The sequence below is a fragment of the Crinia signifera genome, chromosome 6 (assembly GCF_055691185.1).
Source record: "Crinia signifera chromosome 6, ASM5569118v1, whole genome shotgun sequence".
NCBI lineage: Eukaryota > Metazoa > Chordata > Amphibia > Anura > Myobatrachidae > Crinia > Crinia signifera.
Window position 1 is genome coordinate 143212728 of NC_139222.1, and position 17935 is coordinate 143230662.

General features: G+C 42.7%; 1 protein-coding gene across 2 annotated transcripts in view; it reads right to left on the reverse strand.

The window, feature by feature from the left end:
* The window catches only part of MRC2 (mannose receptor C-type 2), a 76852-nt gene that overhangs the window by 37417 nt on the left and 21500 nt on the right, over nt 1–17935 (reverse strand). For both annotated transcript variants that reach the window (XM_083147500.1, XM_083147499.1), the window contains exons 3-10: nt 14128–14301; nt 12577–12741; nt 8754–8867; nt 6931–7068; nt 4694–4885; nt 4080–4234; nt 2948–3055; nt 1116–1231 (exon numbers count right to left, since the gene is read on the reverse strand). In XM_083147500.1, coding sequence (XP_083003626.1) covers nt 1116–1231; nt 2948–3055; nt 4080–4234; nt 4694–4885; nt 6931–7068; nt 8754–8867; nt 12577–12741; nt 14128–14301 — 1162 coding nt within the window. The remainder of the gene's footprint in view (nt 1–1115; nt 1232–2947; nt 3056–4079; nt 4235–4693; nt 4886–6930; nt 7069–8753; nt 8868–12576; nt 12742–14127; nt 14302–17935) is intronic.

Below are 17935 nucleotides of genomic sequence, written 5' to 3' on the forward strand. Positions count from 1 at the left end.
ATTCCCTACCATTCAATAGGGCCGACCCCATAGGATCCAACCATTTGCTTTCTTTAGCAAGGTTCCAACTACATGAAAGAATATGTTAGCTTTTACCATGTCTGTCTACATATCAGGAGAAGTCTGACTCAGTGACTCTCGTTGTAACTCATTTTACCTCATGGAATCTACTTTAACCCCTAGGAACAATAATAGTGTATTATGCAAACTAAGATCACACAAAATCAATGGACTCCTCTGACAAATCCTAAGTAGTTTCAGGCAAAAATCCAAACTGCATCTGGATCTGGTTCATTTCTAATAAACAGTGTAAATTACATATATAAACATACAGATAAACATACTAATGTACATGCAGATATACATTTAAACATAACTTGATGGGACCCAGCAGACAAATTATACTGAACCCAGTGTATAAATATTGTAAGGAATGTTTTATATTGATACCTCGGGTGAGATGCAATGCTTACCGCCAGCCTCCGCATGCATACTGGCGTTTACTAACGCCGTACGCATGAAGAATTTTGCAAAGGACGGCTCTTGCGTAAGAGTGCCGGGTGTCTTGCAGGGGATGCTGGGAGGGATCTGGTTAGATCCCTCACAGCGGAAAACTATGAAAAAAGCCCATAGGCTTCTATGGGCAGTGCTGATTTTAAAATCACGTTGCCCACCGCATCCAAGCCCCAGAATGTACCGCATTCCAGGCTTGGTGTATATGGAAGCTGCGGTCAAACCTCCGAAAACCTCATTTTCTGAGGTTTGGCCGCATATTTTCCTTTAATGCATCTCGCCCATTATCTATTGATATACATCCACTACTAAAAGTAATTCACACAGTTCAAGGAAAGCTATGCCTATACAAAGAGATCAGCTCCTCTACAAATGATACCAAATCTACATTATATATATATATATATATTTATTTATTCACAGATTTCTAAAGAATTCTCAAAAGAGATTCTAGCGTATCTGTATAAGCAAAAAAAAAATCACTGTGATGCTCTAATAAGATTGACTTGCTATGCTATGTCCTACTATTTCCAATGGTCAGTGGTTAGAGAATAGTAATGTGAAGCACTGACAAGACAATTCCAGTTATGGCTCTCACCCACCTGTTCAGGACAGTGACCAGTCTTGAGGATCGGGCAGAGCATGAAGCAATGGCCTCACTGTATGTTACCTGCTCATCTCCCAGCCAGTAACAAGATGGACTGTGCCAGCTCCAACCCTAAGGGAGGACAAAAATATTTTATTGAAACTACAAAAAGTCCAGTCCAAACATAATGAATTTACCTTTTTTATTTCTTTTTAGACCATTTTTTTGGTTGAACACATCTCCGAACGCAAACACATCCCCTCGCATGTGGGAGAAAAATAATTTGATGGTCACCTTTGGAAATAAAACTGACTTTTATTTCCTTTGATGTCCAACCGACAGGCATCGGCCTGCCTGCATTCCCAGAGGGATCGCTGGCCTTTTTCATGGGGACGCCAATAAAACGCTGGGTGTTCCCATCCAGTCACCCCCTGCCCGCCCCGTAAAAATGCCTTGGTGACTATGATAGTCGCCAAGGTGTTTGTATAGCAGCCCTGCACATGCGCAAATACGTGTTGAATCGGGCCCAAAGTGTGAATAAGATAAGGGCGTCCACCCATGTAGTAACAAAACAGAATACAAAAAAATTATATAAGACTAGTGTCCAAATTTCCATGCAAAAAAATGGTACCTTCATAAGCACTGGGTTAAACCCATGGGTAAAATAATGAAAAGGTGAGAGGAGGCAGAAAAGAGTGCAGAGCTAAGAGGGATTCATACAACAGTATGCTTAATAACATTCCCACTTCATAATTATCTCATTAAGAACCATTCAGTAGATTTAAAGATCATTATCTACTAGAAATTCCTAATATGGATCCCATTTCTGATAAACCTGAGAATTCATGTCCTTTACCCATATACTGGGAATCTAGAGCCTCTATTGTGAAGAGTAGCACATAACCAAACTACAGTAAGCATGATTGTTTTAAAGGTAACTATAATAATAAGTATGGGTTGTTCATATATAGGGCCAGATGTAGGGAGCTTCAAAAAGTGATAAAGTGCAGCGTGATTAACAATCAGCTCCTAACTGTCACATCACATGCTCCTTTAAGAAATGACAATTATGAGCTAATTGGCAGGTTGTTTATCAATCCACCTTATCACTGAAGCTTGATACATCTGGCCCATAGCCAGGATTCCCAAGGACCAATGATGAGAATTGGAAAATAAAAATGTTTTTTTTTGATTAGTTGCAATTTTACTTGGTAATTTTTCTACAACTCCATAGATTGTGTAATGAGTCTGCTTGGAGTGCTGGGCATTTTAGACAAATGCTAGTCTCCTCCTCAACCACATGCGTGTGCTGAATTTTGGCGATATACATCCTGTTCAGAACTTTAATTTCTATTTCTTGCAATGCATCACAATCTACTGATTTCATAACATGTACAATAAAAGATAATATACAATAATTGTACCCAGCAAGAAAAGGGATGCATTTTTTTTTTACCATGCTGTGTTTAATCTATCCCTGAGTGCATCAACACAACCAGAATCCAAACATCATGCCACCACACATATGATTTCCTTGGTGAATGGATGATGGTTGCCAGGCAACTATATAAGGAAGAGACTAAAATGAGTCCTAATGGCTCACACTTGCTGAAATGTTTGATTATAAGAGAAGGTGATAGAAAATGTTATGATAATTTTCTCATCAACAACACTCTCTCATTCATGAGGATACATTTTATTCAAGAATATCAACTCTTGATAGAATCTCCCTTCAATGCTTCCTAGTACAGTAATAACTATAATGTTAAAATGGCGCAAGAGCAACCTGTAGCTGCAGTGGATCTAACAGTATACTATGTGACTTGCCGGGGCCTATATGTCTTGTACCTTTTGGCATCCGTGATTGTCTTCAACACTTCCCTGGGTGACAAGTCCAGGCTTCTTGCAGATTGACGGCAGTGTCTGGTTACACGGACTGTCATTCCATTTCCCCTCCTACGAGAAATAGATTTCTAATTAACAGACCTAAACACTACAGATCTGTGTAATTAATGTCTCTTGAGAACACATTAGAAACTATATTGCACTTTGTCTTAGAATGTAAATGTCAGGGGATAGACATTTTGCTGAAGCCATCCTACTTATGTGGTCATGTGACATATTGGGAGAGGCAGGGAGTACAGAATACACATCTGGGGATAAGCTACTGTATACGTGCGTATTAGGTTAGGTAAACTGCATATTTGTGTTTTCAGTTCTGTAGCTGATAGGATCACAGATGCACTGGGTAACCACATTGTTCATTGGTTGCCCCACTAGCTACAAATGGTATGCGGTCCCTGGGTCGACAATGTCTAGGTCAACAAGTGCAGCGAGCCATGCAAGAGGACGCGGTACACTTATATGGCGTCCATGTCGACATAGACACACAAAAAGTGAAAAACGCATTTCGACCTTATTCATGTCAACCATGTCCATTTCGACCTAATGCTGGTGTCCACCTTATGTCAATGTCGACCTAGTGTATGTCCTGTCGAGGATATGTCGATCATTTATTGGCATCAACCTAGTCACTGTTGACCATTAGTGGTTGACCTAGTGGCTGTCGACCTAGACATTGTCTATCATCTATACCGTAACCCTACAAGTATAGGCAGGGTTTATGGCCCAGGACATTAAAGTGAATCAGACCGTCTGAATTCATATTCAATGGTATAATTATAACCTTTGGCAAAGGACACTTGGAAAGAGAGACATGCGGCAGATTCCAGTGTAGTTTGGGAAATCTTCTTGCTATTTTCTGCGGAGCACATGGAACATGCTATGTATTTTAACATACTTTATAGGGCTTACACGCAGAAGTTTCTCAATGTTGTGGTAAACTAAACATGAGAAACGTGGACTGGGAGCCCATAGCGTAAGCATTGCCTGGCATGTTTCTTCTGCCAGTAGCTAATGGTGTCTAATGTAAAGGGAACTGACCCTCATGGCCTCTCCTTACTGTAAATCACTTTCTCACCGGTCCCCAGATAGTCACACAGTCCTCCATGCTGTCCCGGAAGTTGTTGGGTTCAAAAGGGTGCCACAAAGTAAAGGTGACTGCACTCCCATCCGACCACTCAAAGTGCATCTGATGCTTAATGTCGTTAAGTCCAATCCAAAGCTCTTCCACATCTGCCGACACAAGAGTGATATTATTCTGTGGGAATTTAAATGATCTCCATATGCAAACATTAACTGCTAGGCAGACATAACAAGGGTTTCATGACCTTATGCTCCTCTAAAATGTTCTCTAATACAGCACATGACTCCATGCGGTAAGACTGAGGTGATATGGTTACATATGTCTTATAATCACTTTATATAAATTGATTAGGATTATTTACTTAAATAGTGCTGTATATTATTATTATTATTTTTGTTTATTTATATGGCACCTCAAGGGTTCCACAGTGCCTAACAATACATAACATAAATATGTAATTGTCCAATAACATGTTTGATCATTTATTTCTTATTTTCTCTGATTTTAATGGACACAACGTTGAGATAAAAAAGCATCAGAACCTACAATTCATTAAAGTCCTTGTCATATGTAAATTAGTACATTGGTCATGCATGAAACTTAATAACCTTGTTTAATCTGCTTGGTGACAAATTCCAGTTCCAATAGACTGTGAATGCTGGCAAGGTTCCCATCACTCCGCACACACATCTTTCTAGCATCTTGCCAGCTCCTGTTCTCATTGTTCAGGCGGTAGCAGTTAGTGCCATAACTTTGCCAGCCAGGATCGCACTTAACAACCACATCTGGCTCGATGGGTTCTGAGTTGAAAAGAAAGAGTGAGGTTCTAAGTTTATAACATGGATAGTTAATATCTGCTTGTCAATAACAGAGAGATGTACTAAGCCTTGGAGTGATAAAGTGGAGAGACGTAAAGTACCAGCCAACCGGCTCCTAATTGTCATGTTACAGACTGTGTTTGAAAAATGAAAGGTGGAAGCTGATTGGTTGGTACTTTATCTCTTTTCATTTTATAATTTTATTACTCACTGAGGCTTAGTACATCTGCCCCAAAGTTCTTACGTAGAGAACAAACCTTCAGAAGATGACAAGACATTGGTTGCCATTTACAGTGGTCCCACTATTATCTATTTAATGTGACACAGGAATGTGACACCTCCCACTGCATTCTAATAAATGTGGAAGAAACTGGAAAGCCGCATGTATGGAGCTCTGCAGTTCCGCCCATCTCTGAATCAGGCCCTATGTCATGACCAGTGACTGAAGAGCTGGAGTAGATTTTGTGTGGCAAGGTGGAGGTCAGGATGCAGTAGTAAGGACCTGTCTCTGCAAAATCGTGCAATGCTTCTTACAACTTTTAATGGTAACCAGTCCTGGAAATAATAAATATTGATATACCAAACAGGTATATTCTGGATCGTACTGTAATTCTGTTCTTGAGAATAATTTAGCAAACTTTTATTTCTTATGCAAGTAACCATTCTCTCTAAGAAAAGGTATGGTGGTTGTATATGTTTAGGTCGATGTCAGTGTTACTTGAATAGTAAATGAATCCACAAAACCTGGAAACTTGGGATCAAGCATAAATGATGTGGGGCATGTATGCTGCCATCCAGCTGGCACTGTTGAAAGATTTCAAATGAATGCTGGCTTATTTGGGTTTTGTCTTTTTTTAGCTGGCATGCATCCATCCTATTAGGTTAATTGGGTGACTTCAACATTTTGACATAGTTCAGCCTTATTACTTGAGAGATGTGAGTATACAGTATGTGCTGGCGCTGGATGAAATAGCATCCGATTTCATTGGCCATGTGGGTTGCAGGAGGATCCTGGACTTTTATTTAAAGAGGCATTCATTTACAAGGCATGGTTTTGCATGTAGGGTCAGAGCTGTACGCCCCTATCGCTCATGGCCCCTATAATTCACCACTGTTCAGTTCTGGTGCTATCTGCACACTAGCATTATTACATTGGCCCTTATTCTAATCGGAACGGTACGGCCCGCGTGCGGCCGTACCGCCGATGTTTTAACACTGCACATGCGCAGAGGTGAATCTGCGCATGTGCAGCCCCCTTCGCCGCAGACGGATTTCGTCCGCCGCAAAGGGGGCGGATAGGGGCGTGAGAGGCATCATGCCCTCATTTCCCTATGTGTACGCCCCGCGTTTCATGGGCGTTCCCATGCAAACGCGGGGCGTATGCATGGTAATGAGGGCATGACGCCCTCATTACCATGACATGGGGGCGGAAAGCTGACGTCGCCGGATGTCAGCTTTCAGCCCCCATACAAGCTACCACACGGACGATTGTCCGTGTGGTCTTAGCTTGCGGGAGCTGCCGCGGCGTGCGGGCCTGCCTTCGATGGTCGACGACCATCGAATGCAGGGGGCAGCTCCCACCATGGTGGAGGCGTAGCCTCCACCATTTTAATGCGGATCGCCAGCCGTCCGTGTACGGACGGCCGTGGCGATCCGTCTGGTGGGCGGCCCTTGGTTTGTGCGGTCGGAGCCCCGTGTGCGGCTCTGACCGCACCAACCAGAATAAGGGCCCCTATCCTAAACACGGAGATCCTGACTTACACCTGGGCCCAGGTAGGGAACGTTGCGGTAAGTGAAATAGCAGTCCATTAAGGTATCCTGAAGGAAATCCACGCCACCCTTTAAACAAAACTCAGTCACTCAAAAGAGTGTAAACATTTTAACTTAACCATTTCCCTTTTGGCAGGAAATAAAGTTTGGCTCATTACATATATCTTTAAGCGCTCCTAGATGAACTCATTATTACACTTGCTGGTTAGTGTGGCTGCAGAGTTATATGCTACTTTGCTGTTGTGCTTCCCACTCACCCACAGGTGGAAGACTCCTCTTAGAGCTTTTCTTACATACGTAAGGAAGTGCATTATAGCAGTTATGGTTCTGCCAGGCTCCAGAGGATTCAGTGCGAATTACTGCACAGTTTTCTTCTTCTGAATTGCTTGGCTGATCTAAAATGCAGCAGAGGTAAAAAACAGAGAGGTCAAAGGACAGGTCTGAACAAAATGTAATTGCCTGAAGTGATTAGAGAGAGGTAAATTCCATTCATTTAAAGTAAAGCAGGTTACAGCTGAGTACTTCTATACAGCAGGTGATGAAGTTGTGGAATTTTCCCAGATTTTGGACCTTATTCTGGACCACAATGCGCATACAATGGGCGTGAAGAAGCATGACCCGGGGAGGGAGCGGACCAGAATAAGGTTCAAATTCTGGGAAAATTCCACAACTTCAAATGTAACAGGCTCGCGGCACCCATTAACCGGCTAGTTATCAGGGTTTTGGTTTTGAGTCACTGAGGCTGGAGGAAAATGCTGGGGGTCCCCATGGATATCAGGCAGTGACGCGGCTGCAGGGGGTGGGCAGCTGACGTGGTACTTGTGTATTATCACGGCGCCCATCGCATCGCATACCATAAGGCATAAGATGGTATGCGATGCGATACAATGTTAGCAGATGTTATACAATTTCAAATTGTATACCATCGAATTGTATGCCATTGTATGGCATATACAATGGTATAAGATTTTAAATTGTATAAGCACCTTAATGGGTGTTTTCAATGTTAAATGTGCCCCCTATAAGATAAATAATTGTATAAGCACCGTAATAGGTGCTTGCAATGTTAAAAGCACCCCCACGCCACCCGTGCTATTAACGCCAACCCGAAGCGTGGCGAGCGCAGCGAGCCCGCGAGGGGCGGCGGTACGCGTCCTCCGACCTTTTCATACCCCCACTATCCACGTCGGCGTGGAGTTGACTTTATGTAGTGTGGCGAGCGCCCGAAGCGTGGCGAGCGGACGCGGAATACATGTGAATATTGGGGGTATGAAAAGGTTGGAGGACGCGTACCGCCGCCGCTCGCCACGCTTCGGGTTGGCGTTGATAGTGGCAGTGGCATGGGGGTGCATTTAACATTGTAAGCACCTATTAAGGTGCTTATACAATTAAAGATTGTATATACAATTTAAAATCGCATCTCATTGCATTGTATGCCATTGTATGCAATATACAATGGTATACAATTTTAAATGGAATACAATGCCATACGACTGAATATCGTGGGCGCCGTGATAATACACAAGTACCGCTGACGTCAGCGGATTTCAGCTGCCCGCCCTGTTCTCGTACAAGGAACATGCAAAACTAAGGCACCTGAGAGTGATTTGGTCCCCACACCCCAGGCTGCGAATGGATGTTTATGCAAAACATCCCTTTGCAGCCATGCGAGGAACACAGCAAGTGAGGAAGGGGGGGGGGGGGGGGGTCGGCTGGACGAGCAGCATTTAAATCACACACAGCGCTGGGAAATTAACATCGGTGTGTGTGAACCAGAATAAGGTCCTTTATGTGTTAACACCCATTAACCCGTGTTACTTTAGTGAGTATTAACAAGACAGAAAGACTGAAAATGTATAAAGGAAAGAAGCATTAATCTTATATATTCTCTTAAAATGGCCATACATGTACAGATTTATTGTCTGATCGGGCTGGTTGGAACAAAAATCTGGTAATGGATGACAGTTGACCATTTGCTTCAAAAAGCTGGAAAACTGACAAACTGTCTTTCCGGTATTACCCGGTTTTTATTACAACAGACAGATCTCACAAGAAAAGATGTATGGCCAGCTTTACTTACCATTCTCCCAGTTCAAATATTTCAATGGTGCCCCATCCGACCACTGCCAGCCTCCATTAACATTAAGGTCATTTAGTCCTATCCATAAAGTGGAACTGTAACCAGTCAGCAGCCCTTGAACAGAAAAAAGTACAGAAAAATAATACGTCATACATGATACATTCAGGTCATGTGTCTATGTGTGTTGCAATATATATATATATATATATATATATATATATATATAGCAGGAACCACCCAACACACAAATCGGCGATGAAATAAACAGGCGGCACTCCACGGACTTGAAAAGTGAATCAATTTATATAAGTGCATAATAAAATCGTAGGGCGACGTTTCAAGACCGGTGAGGTCTTTTCATCAGGTCCATAACAGATAAACAGATAAAGTGCACAGATAATGTTTGTGCACTTTATCTGTTATGGACCTGATGAAAAGACCTCACCGGTCTTGAAACGTCGCCCTACCATTTTATTATGCACTAATATATATTGCTTCACCTTTCAAGTCCGTGGAGTGCCGCCTGTTTATATCATCGCCAATTTGTGTGTTGGGTGGTTCCTGCTATATATTCCTTATTGGAAGGCACAACGGCAATCATCATTTAGTCTGGAGTGCCGATTATCTCCTATTTCAATATATATATATATATATATATATATATATATATATACACATACTATTTTTTTGAAGGAGGGCACTCAACATTTCGCAGATAAAAAACTACTTTTAGTTTTTCCATTAAAATATTGAACTTGGTCAACGTTTCGGTCTGCATCTCAGACCTTTTTCAAGACAATCAGCCAGACAGAAATGAGATCCTTCTCCAACAGAGACCTAATTTAGACTGGCCCCTCAGCAGGTTTTTATACACACCCATACAGGAAATTGCTCTTTTAACCAATGAGTATAATATACCTTACATAATGTTTAAACATGTCCAATAACCTCCTTAAATATCTCCACCTACATAGGTGAGACCAACCACCATTGTACCAATATCAGGAAGATGAGGATAAGGAAGAATAAAAACAAAATACATGCTAGATCATGCTACATAAACGGATCTGGCGTGCGTTCCAATCCTGTGGAACGCACCGCCATCTTGTTTCCGTTCATAATTTAACTAGTGGGCCAACTCGTTTTAGAATCCACTTTTGTATATATCAGTTTATAGGATCAATCGGTGATTTATGTGTTTACCTCTAGAGTATCAGGTAGCACCACTCCAGTGCCTCTCTCCCTGTGTCCGCTCTCAGTATTGTAGCCGCGCGTCACCCGGAAGTGATGCGACGGCACCGTCCAGTACAGCCAGGGACGTAGGCTAGTGTTGTCCTGGTTACTAAAGCAGCGCGTCACCCAGACGTGATGCGACAGCACCGTCCCATACAGCCTGGGGCGCAAGCTAGTAATGTATGCGTTCCATTCCTAGGTACCTGGCAACCTACTGCCCATAAGTCAATACTATACTGGATGGATTCAGTACTGAATCCCGGCGGTCGGGATCCCGGCGTTCAGAATCCCGACGCCGGAATCCCGACAGCCGAAATGCCGACAAGGGGGGGATGTGGATCGCCACGCAGCGGGCCCGGTGCATCGCTACGCTCGGCACACTAATTTTTTCTCCCTCCATGGGTGTCGTGGACACCCACGGAGGGAGAATGTGTCGGGATTTCGGCGGTCGGGATTCCGGCGTCATGATTCTGAACGCCGGGTTCCCGACCGCCGGGATTTTAACTGCATCCCTACTGGATATCCTGCATGCATGTCTCAATTCCCTCCCCATAGCCTCCATCTTCCATATTGTTAGTATATCGGGACTAGATATTAATAAATATAAGAATTTATATTGCATGGTATGATTACTAACCGCCTCAGGGCCAGCCTTTCACATTTTAAAGTTCAATAATACACAGACAACATAGAAACATACATTAAACATGAAATCAACACCAGGGTATTCATACCCAGGTGTTGTTAGCACCAATCCTTCTCAGAGGGAAACCATTGCTGTGTTTCCCTCCCTGCTCCACTGGTATCCTACACAAAAATATATATTTTTTAAGTTATTTATTTTTCATTGGGTAGTAGAATAATAACATGAAATTAATAATTGCTGAATGTCCAGATAGTATGACTAGTGTCCATCCAGGTCCAAAATTCATAGGAAAACATTGAACGAGGCATGCTCGTTAAGTCCCTTGGGCGAACATGTATCGAGCTGCTGAATCCATTTTAGTTCCCTTTATCTCAACAGTCTCTCCCGATCCCCTCCACGAATTGGGGGTGGAACATGATCTATAATCATGCTTTTTAGACTAGCTGAAGAGTGCCCTTTTTGGAAAAAATGGCGAGCCACCAGTTTGTCTGAGGTTTTTTTCTCAAATGCCTCCCTGATTGAATGCCTATGGTTGGCCATTCTCTCACGAAATGTCCTGGTTGTGAGGCCAATATAATAAAGGCCACATGGGAAGACCAGGAAGTAAATGATGTATGTCGACTGGCATGACACCCTATGCCGTATAGTGATCCTTTGGTTGGTATGTGGATGTGCAAAGGTGGTACCAGTCATCATTGACCTGCACGTTGTACAGTCTGTACAGCGGAAACATCCCTTTCTTGCAGACTGTATCCAATTACTATTGCCACGTGTAGGCACCATCGTGGGCCTCATCAGACGCTGTTTGAGGTTAAGACCTCTCTTAAAGGAGATCATAGGCGGTGTCTTGTTAATCGTATCCAGCATAGGGTCTCTGGTAATAATAGGCCATGACTTATGAATCGATCTCTGTAGTTTCTTTGAGGCTGTGTTAAAGGTTGTCGAATATATCATCCGTGTGCCATCAAAAGGGGCTTTTTTAGTCCTCTCATGGAATCTTGCTCTCGCTTTTGTCAGGCATCGATCAACCACCACTTCATCGTATCCACGAGCTAGAAACCTCTCGGTCATTTCAATAATGTGTCTCTCGGCTGTTTCAGGATCCGAATTATTACAGAAGACCTGTAAAAACTGCGAGATAGGCAGTCCCTCCTTCAATCTCTCAGAATGGTGACTCGTCACAAACAACAGGGAGTTGCGATCTGTTGCCTTTCTATAGAGTCTGTAACCAAGGCCTCCGGTTTGTCTGAAGACTGTAACGTCCAAAAAATTCATCTCTTGGTCATCAATATGTGAGGTGAATCTGATTGGGGAGTCCAGTAGGTTGAGATACTCAACCATGTCCCTGAGTTCCACCAGAGTACCAATCCACACGATGAACACATCATCGATATAACTCATGTAACTTGCAATGCAAACACTATACCTTGACAAGATATGCTCGTGTTCCTAAAAATGCATATAGAGATTGGCGTATGCCGGCACGAGATTGGACCCCAATAAAAAGAGCAATTTCCTGTATGGGTGTGTATAAAAACCTGCTGAGGGGCCAGTCTAAATTAGGTCTCTGTTGGAGAAGGATTTCATTTCTGTCTGGCTGATTGTCTTGAAAAAGGTCTGAGATGCAGACCGAAACGTTGACCAATTTCAATATTTTAATGGATTAAATAAAAGTCGTTTTTTATCTGCGAAATGGTGAGTGCCCTCCTTAAAAAAAAATAGTGTTTTGTGGTCTTGGGCCTTGGAGTGAGCAACGCCTGGATGACTAAACTGAATTGTGTGCGGATTCTGTGTGTGTATATATATATATATATATATATATATATATATATATATATATATATATATATATATATATACATCCAGTGCTGTATATTGCTAATATAAACTCTGTATATTTTACTGGATCACTTTCATCTCCCCAGCCAAGTCCCATCCATTCACCATTAATATATGTCTGTTCGTGTATTTCATTGATGCTTAGGAGATTGGCATCCTGCTGTAAACAACTGGTCCAAGACTCTCCCCATGACAGTGCCGACTGGAAATTAAACTGGTAGCAACTGTGGGTTAGTGGGTCCTTGTCCCAGAATGCCTCACAATCAGCACCTGAAACAGAGTATCAAAAAATAAGAATAATATGATTACATTCTATTAGTCAAGAACCTATTGCTGAATTCTATAATGGCCTATAAGGAAGTAAATTTTGGCTGTATAGAAATATCTGAACAAACACTAAGATAATATCTGAATATGTTTCAGAGAAATATATTGGGTGAGATTTAGGGGGATATTCAATCTCCGGCGAGCACCTCCCGCAGGGAGATGCCCGTCTGGCCCTATATAAACTTTGGAACTCTCTTCCTGAAGAAGCAGACACTATAAATACGTTTAAAATAAGGTTGGATAAACATTTATTGGTTAAAAACATCCACGGGTATGAATAAGTAACAATCTGTCTTTAAAATATCAGAACATACTATACAACAAGGGATTAGCTACTATAAACATAGGTTGAACTAGATGGACGCAAGTCTTTATTTAGCCTCACCTACTATGTAACTATGTAGCTATGTAACTATTCAATGCTGTCTTCCCCGACAGCATTGAGCAGGGTATCTCAGCAGAAAGAGTCTGACATCACTAGCTGTCAGGCTTGTTCTGCCAAGAACAGCCGGTAAGTGACGAGCTGCCGGCTGCAGCACGCCTCTTCCCGGAGGCAACTCGCGGTCACACCCCCTTTTCGCTCCCCGGCAGGTGGGACATTGAATCCTGCCTGCATGTTCTCGGTCGAGCTGACCGAGAACGGCGGTCGACTGGACTGGGCTCGACTGCCGTGACCCTAACATTGAATACCCCCCTATATAGGAGGAGAGATTCAGAAAGTAAGAGATTTGGTAAGAAATCTCCACTTTTTTTAAAGCAGCAATTATTTACACTGCTAAACCAGTTTGATTTTGCAGTGTAAATGATTGCTGCTTTAACAAAACTGGAGATTTCTCACCAAATCTCTCACTTTCTGAATATCTCATCCCATTAAATCTCACCCATTGTATTTGTATTGTATGTAAAGTGCCTCTAAAATGTGAAAAAGGTAAGAACTGCAGAGTTAGTATAAATGATGCAGACTAGCTCATGTTTTCGGGATTATTTAGGTCGCCAAAGGAAGTATTACATTTATTTCAGTGGGCGAGATGTACTAAGCTTGAAAAGTGATAAAATGGATAGTGATAAATCACCAACCAATCAGCCCCATAACTGTCATTCGTCAAATACATTATGGGGCATGCCATTTAGGAGCTGATTGGCTGACACTTTATCACTCTCTTCTTTATCACTTTTCAAGCTTAGTACATCTGGCCCAGTGTGTTAGTTTGCATGGCTTCTCAGTGAAATCTGCTGGGAAATGATGATACATGAAATTACCCCCAGTATCTCACTCCCCCATGGTTCATTATCAGAAATATGTTATAATAATACACTATGGGTGCTTACTCTTTACTGGGCAGAAACCCCACTTTTCATCTTTGCCATAATCAACAGTAGTTGCACACCAAAGATGGCCATCCTCCCGTCCTGTGCTCGTACAGCTGTAGAACCATTGGTTGTCATACTTAAAAGGAATGGCACAGGGCCGTCCATTGGAATTCCCTTGAATAGTGTAAATATCTGAAAAGATAAAGCAAGTTAAATAAAATGATGAGGTAATAGAAATAGAGATACAATTTGAGTGATAATTATTAGAGAAGCAAATTATATGACTATCATGTAAAAAAACAAATAGAAACAAGTTTATGACTATTTTTTGTAAGTACAAATTTTCAAATGACTGTTCTCATTTGAGTATCACTATTAATCACTATAGATAATTATATAGGTGATAATAGCTGAAACCATTAACACACAAAATAAATTTATTGAAAAAAAAAATCACATATTATTGTCTGTGCATATTTTTATTAAGATAGTTAGCAACCAAATTTTTTTTTATCTGTTTTTTTGTCTGCCAGCATTCAACCAAGGTAGAAAAAGGACAGAGTAGCAATGCTTTGCTACCACATGTATGTATGCAATACATGTAAATAAAAAATCCTACATTGCATTGAATTTTTTTACCATTTGCATTTAATGTGCCAGGCAGTTTGAATATTACTGCAAAATAAAGAACTTAAAGCAAAAATGATTGACTAAAACCACAAAAAAAAAACTTTTTGGTTCTCACTTCATTTCTAATTCACCTTCCAAAAATGACAAAAAGCAGGATTCAAAGATTAACTGCACAAACATCTTCTGCAGTGTAAGATAATTAATTTTCACAAAGTTTTTTTTTTCTTTTTAGAATTGTGTTTGTATCAAAGGTGAATCATAGAGTACATCACTGTTATTTTGGCTTCATCAATTAAAGAACTTTAACATTTAACCATTTGCCTACATTTTGTAGATGGTGCTTAGCAAGAAAGTGTATTAAAAAGATCTGCACCTGGCAATACGTGCAAAGGGAAAACTGAATAAGACAGAGAAGTGTCCAGGAGGGAGCTATGGGCCTGATTCAGTCGGCCTTCAGCAAATTAGCTGCGGGGACGGATGGTGCGGCACTGCACATGTGTATCGGAGAATAAACGCATATGCAGGACCCCCGTGTGAATGCCTTCGGCGACTATGACAGTCGCCGAGGCGTTCGCACAGAGGGGGAGGGCAGGGGGAGGACAGGTGGCTGGCACATGGGGATGTCCGGGGTTTCTTAGACGTGGCCACAAAAATGGTAGGTGCACCCAGAAAAACACTGGGCATCCCCATGTGAACACAGGAGGGTCGAATATTGCACCACCCCATTCTTGGACATTTTTGAGCCAAATAATAGCCAGTTTAGACTGAGAACAGGTCTTGTTTGCGAACAGGGGAAAAAAAATCAGATGATGGTCGGCAACCATCGAATTATTTTTTCCCATACACTAGCATGTGAATAGATTTGTCCGTGTACACATCCATTCACATCGTTCTGAGAAGATTTGCAGGGTGGCGGGGGGAAGGGGGGGGGCAGTCGTACATTCGCCCGGCAGGTGGTGTTGAGCCGCTCGCTAAGCCGCGAAGAACCGCGGCTTAGCAAGCGGTACTGAATCAGGCCCTATGTATTTTATCAGCATAATAATAGCACACAGTTAACAATATGTATGTATGTATGTATGTATGTATGAAGGTGAATGTATAGAATTTGTTTGATATAAGGAGGCCCAGCGAGAGGGGAGACTAGGAGCTGTATTGGGCCGTGAGGTAACAGGGGTCCAGAAGGGGAATAGGCATGTACGGGGTCCGTATAGGAACCACTGTGACTTCAATGTCTGTGTCTTCATGCAGCCCACTGAAAGGCAGAACAGAGAAGACACGAAGAAGGAGCAGTCTTAATACATAAAAAAGGGGATACGGTCGCTAGGTCGATAGTATGAAGGTCGACCACTGAAGGTCAACAGTCGACACATGAAATAGGTTGACAGGCCTAAGGTCGACAGGGTCTGCAAGGTTGACGCAAGCATTAATTTGACAATGGTATGGTCGACAGTCAAAAAGTTGAGATTTTTATGCAAAAACAGATACCAAAAGAAGGTACTTTAAGTGTGTATATGGCATGGAGAGACACTGTGGGGGCTGGAGAGACAGAAGGGGGTTGGGGCTGAAGAGATATGGTGGGAACTGGAGAGACAATGTTGTCAGGAGATACACTGGGGTGTATTCAATGTGGCCGTCGAGGTGATTTTTAGGGTGAGGGTGGCTTGTTTTCAGCGAGGATCACCATAAACAAGCCATCCTTGCCATTTTACTCTGTCAGAGGGCGGTGAGGATTCCCCCGAACGGTGAGTGAGCCTCGCTGTTCTGATGGCCATACCCGCTGTTTCCACCTCGCTTTTTAGAAATAGTGAGGTGGAAACCGCGAATGCAGGTGGTCAGTTAAAAACTAGGGGCAGGCTATGACGGCAAGCAATAGACATTGCTCGCCGTCATAGCTCGCTTGATCAGCATTGAATATACCTCACTGTGGGGACTGGAGACACAGTGTGGGGGCTGGGAAGATAACTCATGTTCCATTTGCCCCACCTGCAGTGCACATGGTTTGCCCATTTTGAGAACAAATTTGACCTGCGATCAAGTCTAGGAGGCCCTTACAAAGTTTTGCTATGGGGCCTACGAATGTCTAGCTATGCCCCTGCAGACAATGTTCTTGTTTGCACCATGATCCTGGCACCCTGATGTTGACCCCATTAAAATAAAGCTGCCTGCAGTCCAACTTTAGCATTATGCTTTCACAGAGTGATTACAGCTGTACTGCTGGCAGCGCTATAATGCTTTAATTAACATATGGTGCTGACAAGAACAATGTCTGTAATGTTCACATGTTTACAAAATGCACCCAAAACTCTTCACACAAACATAACTTTGAGGGCATCATGCACTTGTGAGCTTTTTCTCTGCACATATCTGGGACAGAACTGTCTGATCCACTAAGAGTCCATGATTCAATAAGGAAAGTGCAATGTCTTCTTATTATGCAGGCATATTAACCACAATTAATGATGTAATGACAATTTTTAGACTAAATTTGCAACTCATGATACAAGCCCATACTGGCAAAGAACTGGAAGCAGTGTGATAGCTAGTGGTGTAACTTTGTCCCAGGTGCCCAGAGGCAAGATGAATTTTGGTGCCCCCCTACACACTTTATTGCATACCCTCCAACATTTCCAATGAAAAAATCGGTACAGGCCAGGGGGTGTGGCCATATATAGAGGCGTAGCCATTTGTAAAGGGGTGTGGCCATGACCCTTTTATTTAACATTACACATCACACTTAAAAATACATCCCGGGCTGGCTGTCCCTACCTAGAACAGTCCCGTCGGCTGTGTCCGGCCGGAAGAACACAGGTTCCATTACTTCCCGCTGTCAGTTTCTCCATGCTGCGGCAGATCAGGCCGCACGTTGGTGACGTCACACTGGTCATTCTCTGATCCCGGCAGCAGCGGCTTGTGCTTTGGTGGATGGGGGAGGGGCGGTGTGGGGATGGGAGAGGACTACACATTCAGTCACTGGCTCCCCACAGCCGTGACGTCCCACAACAGGAGTCTCTGAGCAGGGGGAGGCGGGCCTGCCATGTCCCACCGCCGTTCACCCTGTGAGATGTAGTCCTGGCCGGCTGCTCTCCCACACTCCCTGGGAAGCAGCCGGCAATGTTATGAACTACATCTCCCAGAGTTAGCCAGAAAATCGGTACAATCGGTACAGTTAGTTTTAGCCGGTACAGACTGTTAAAAA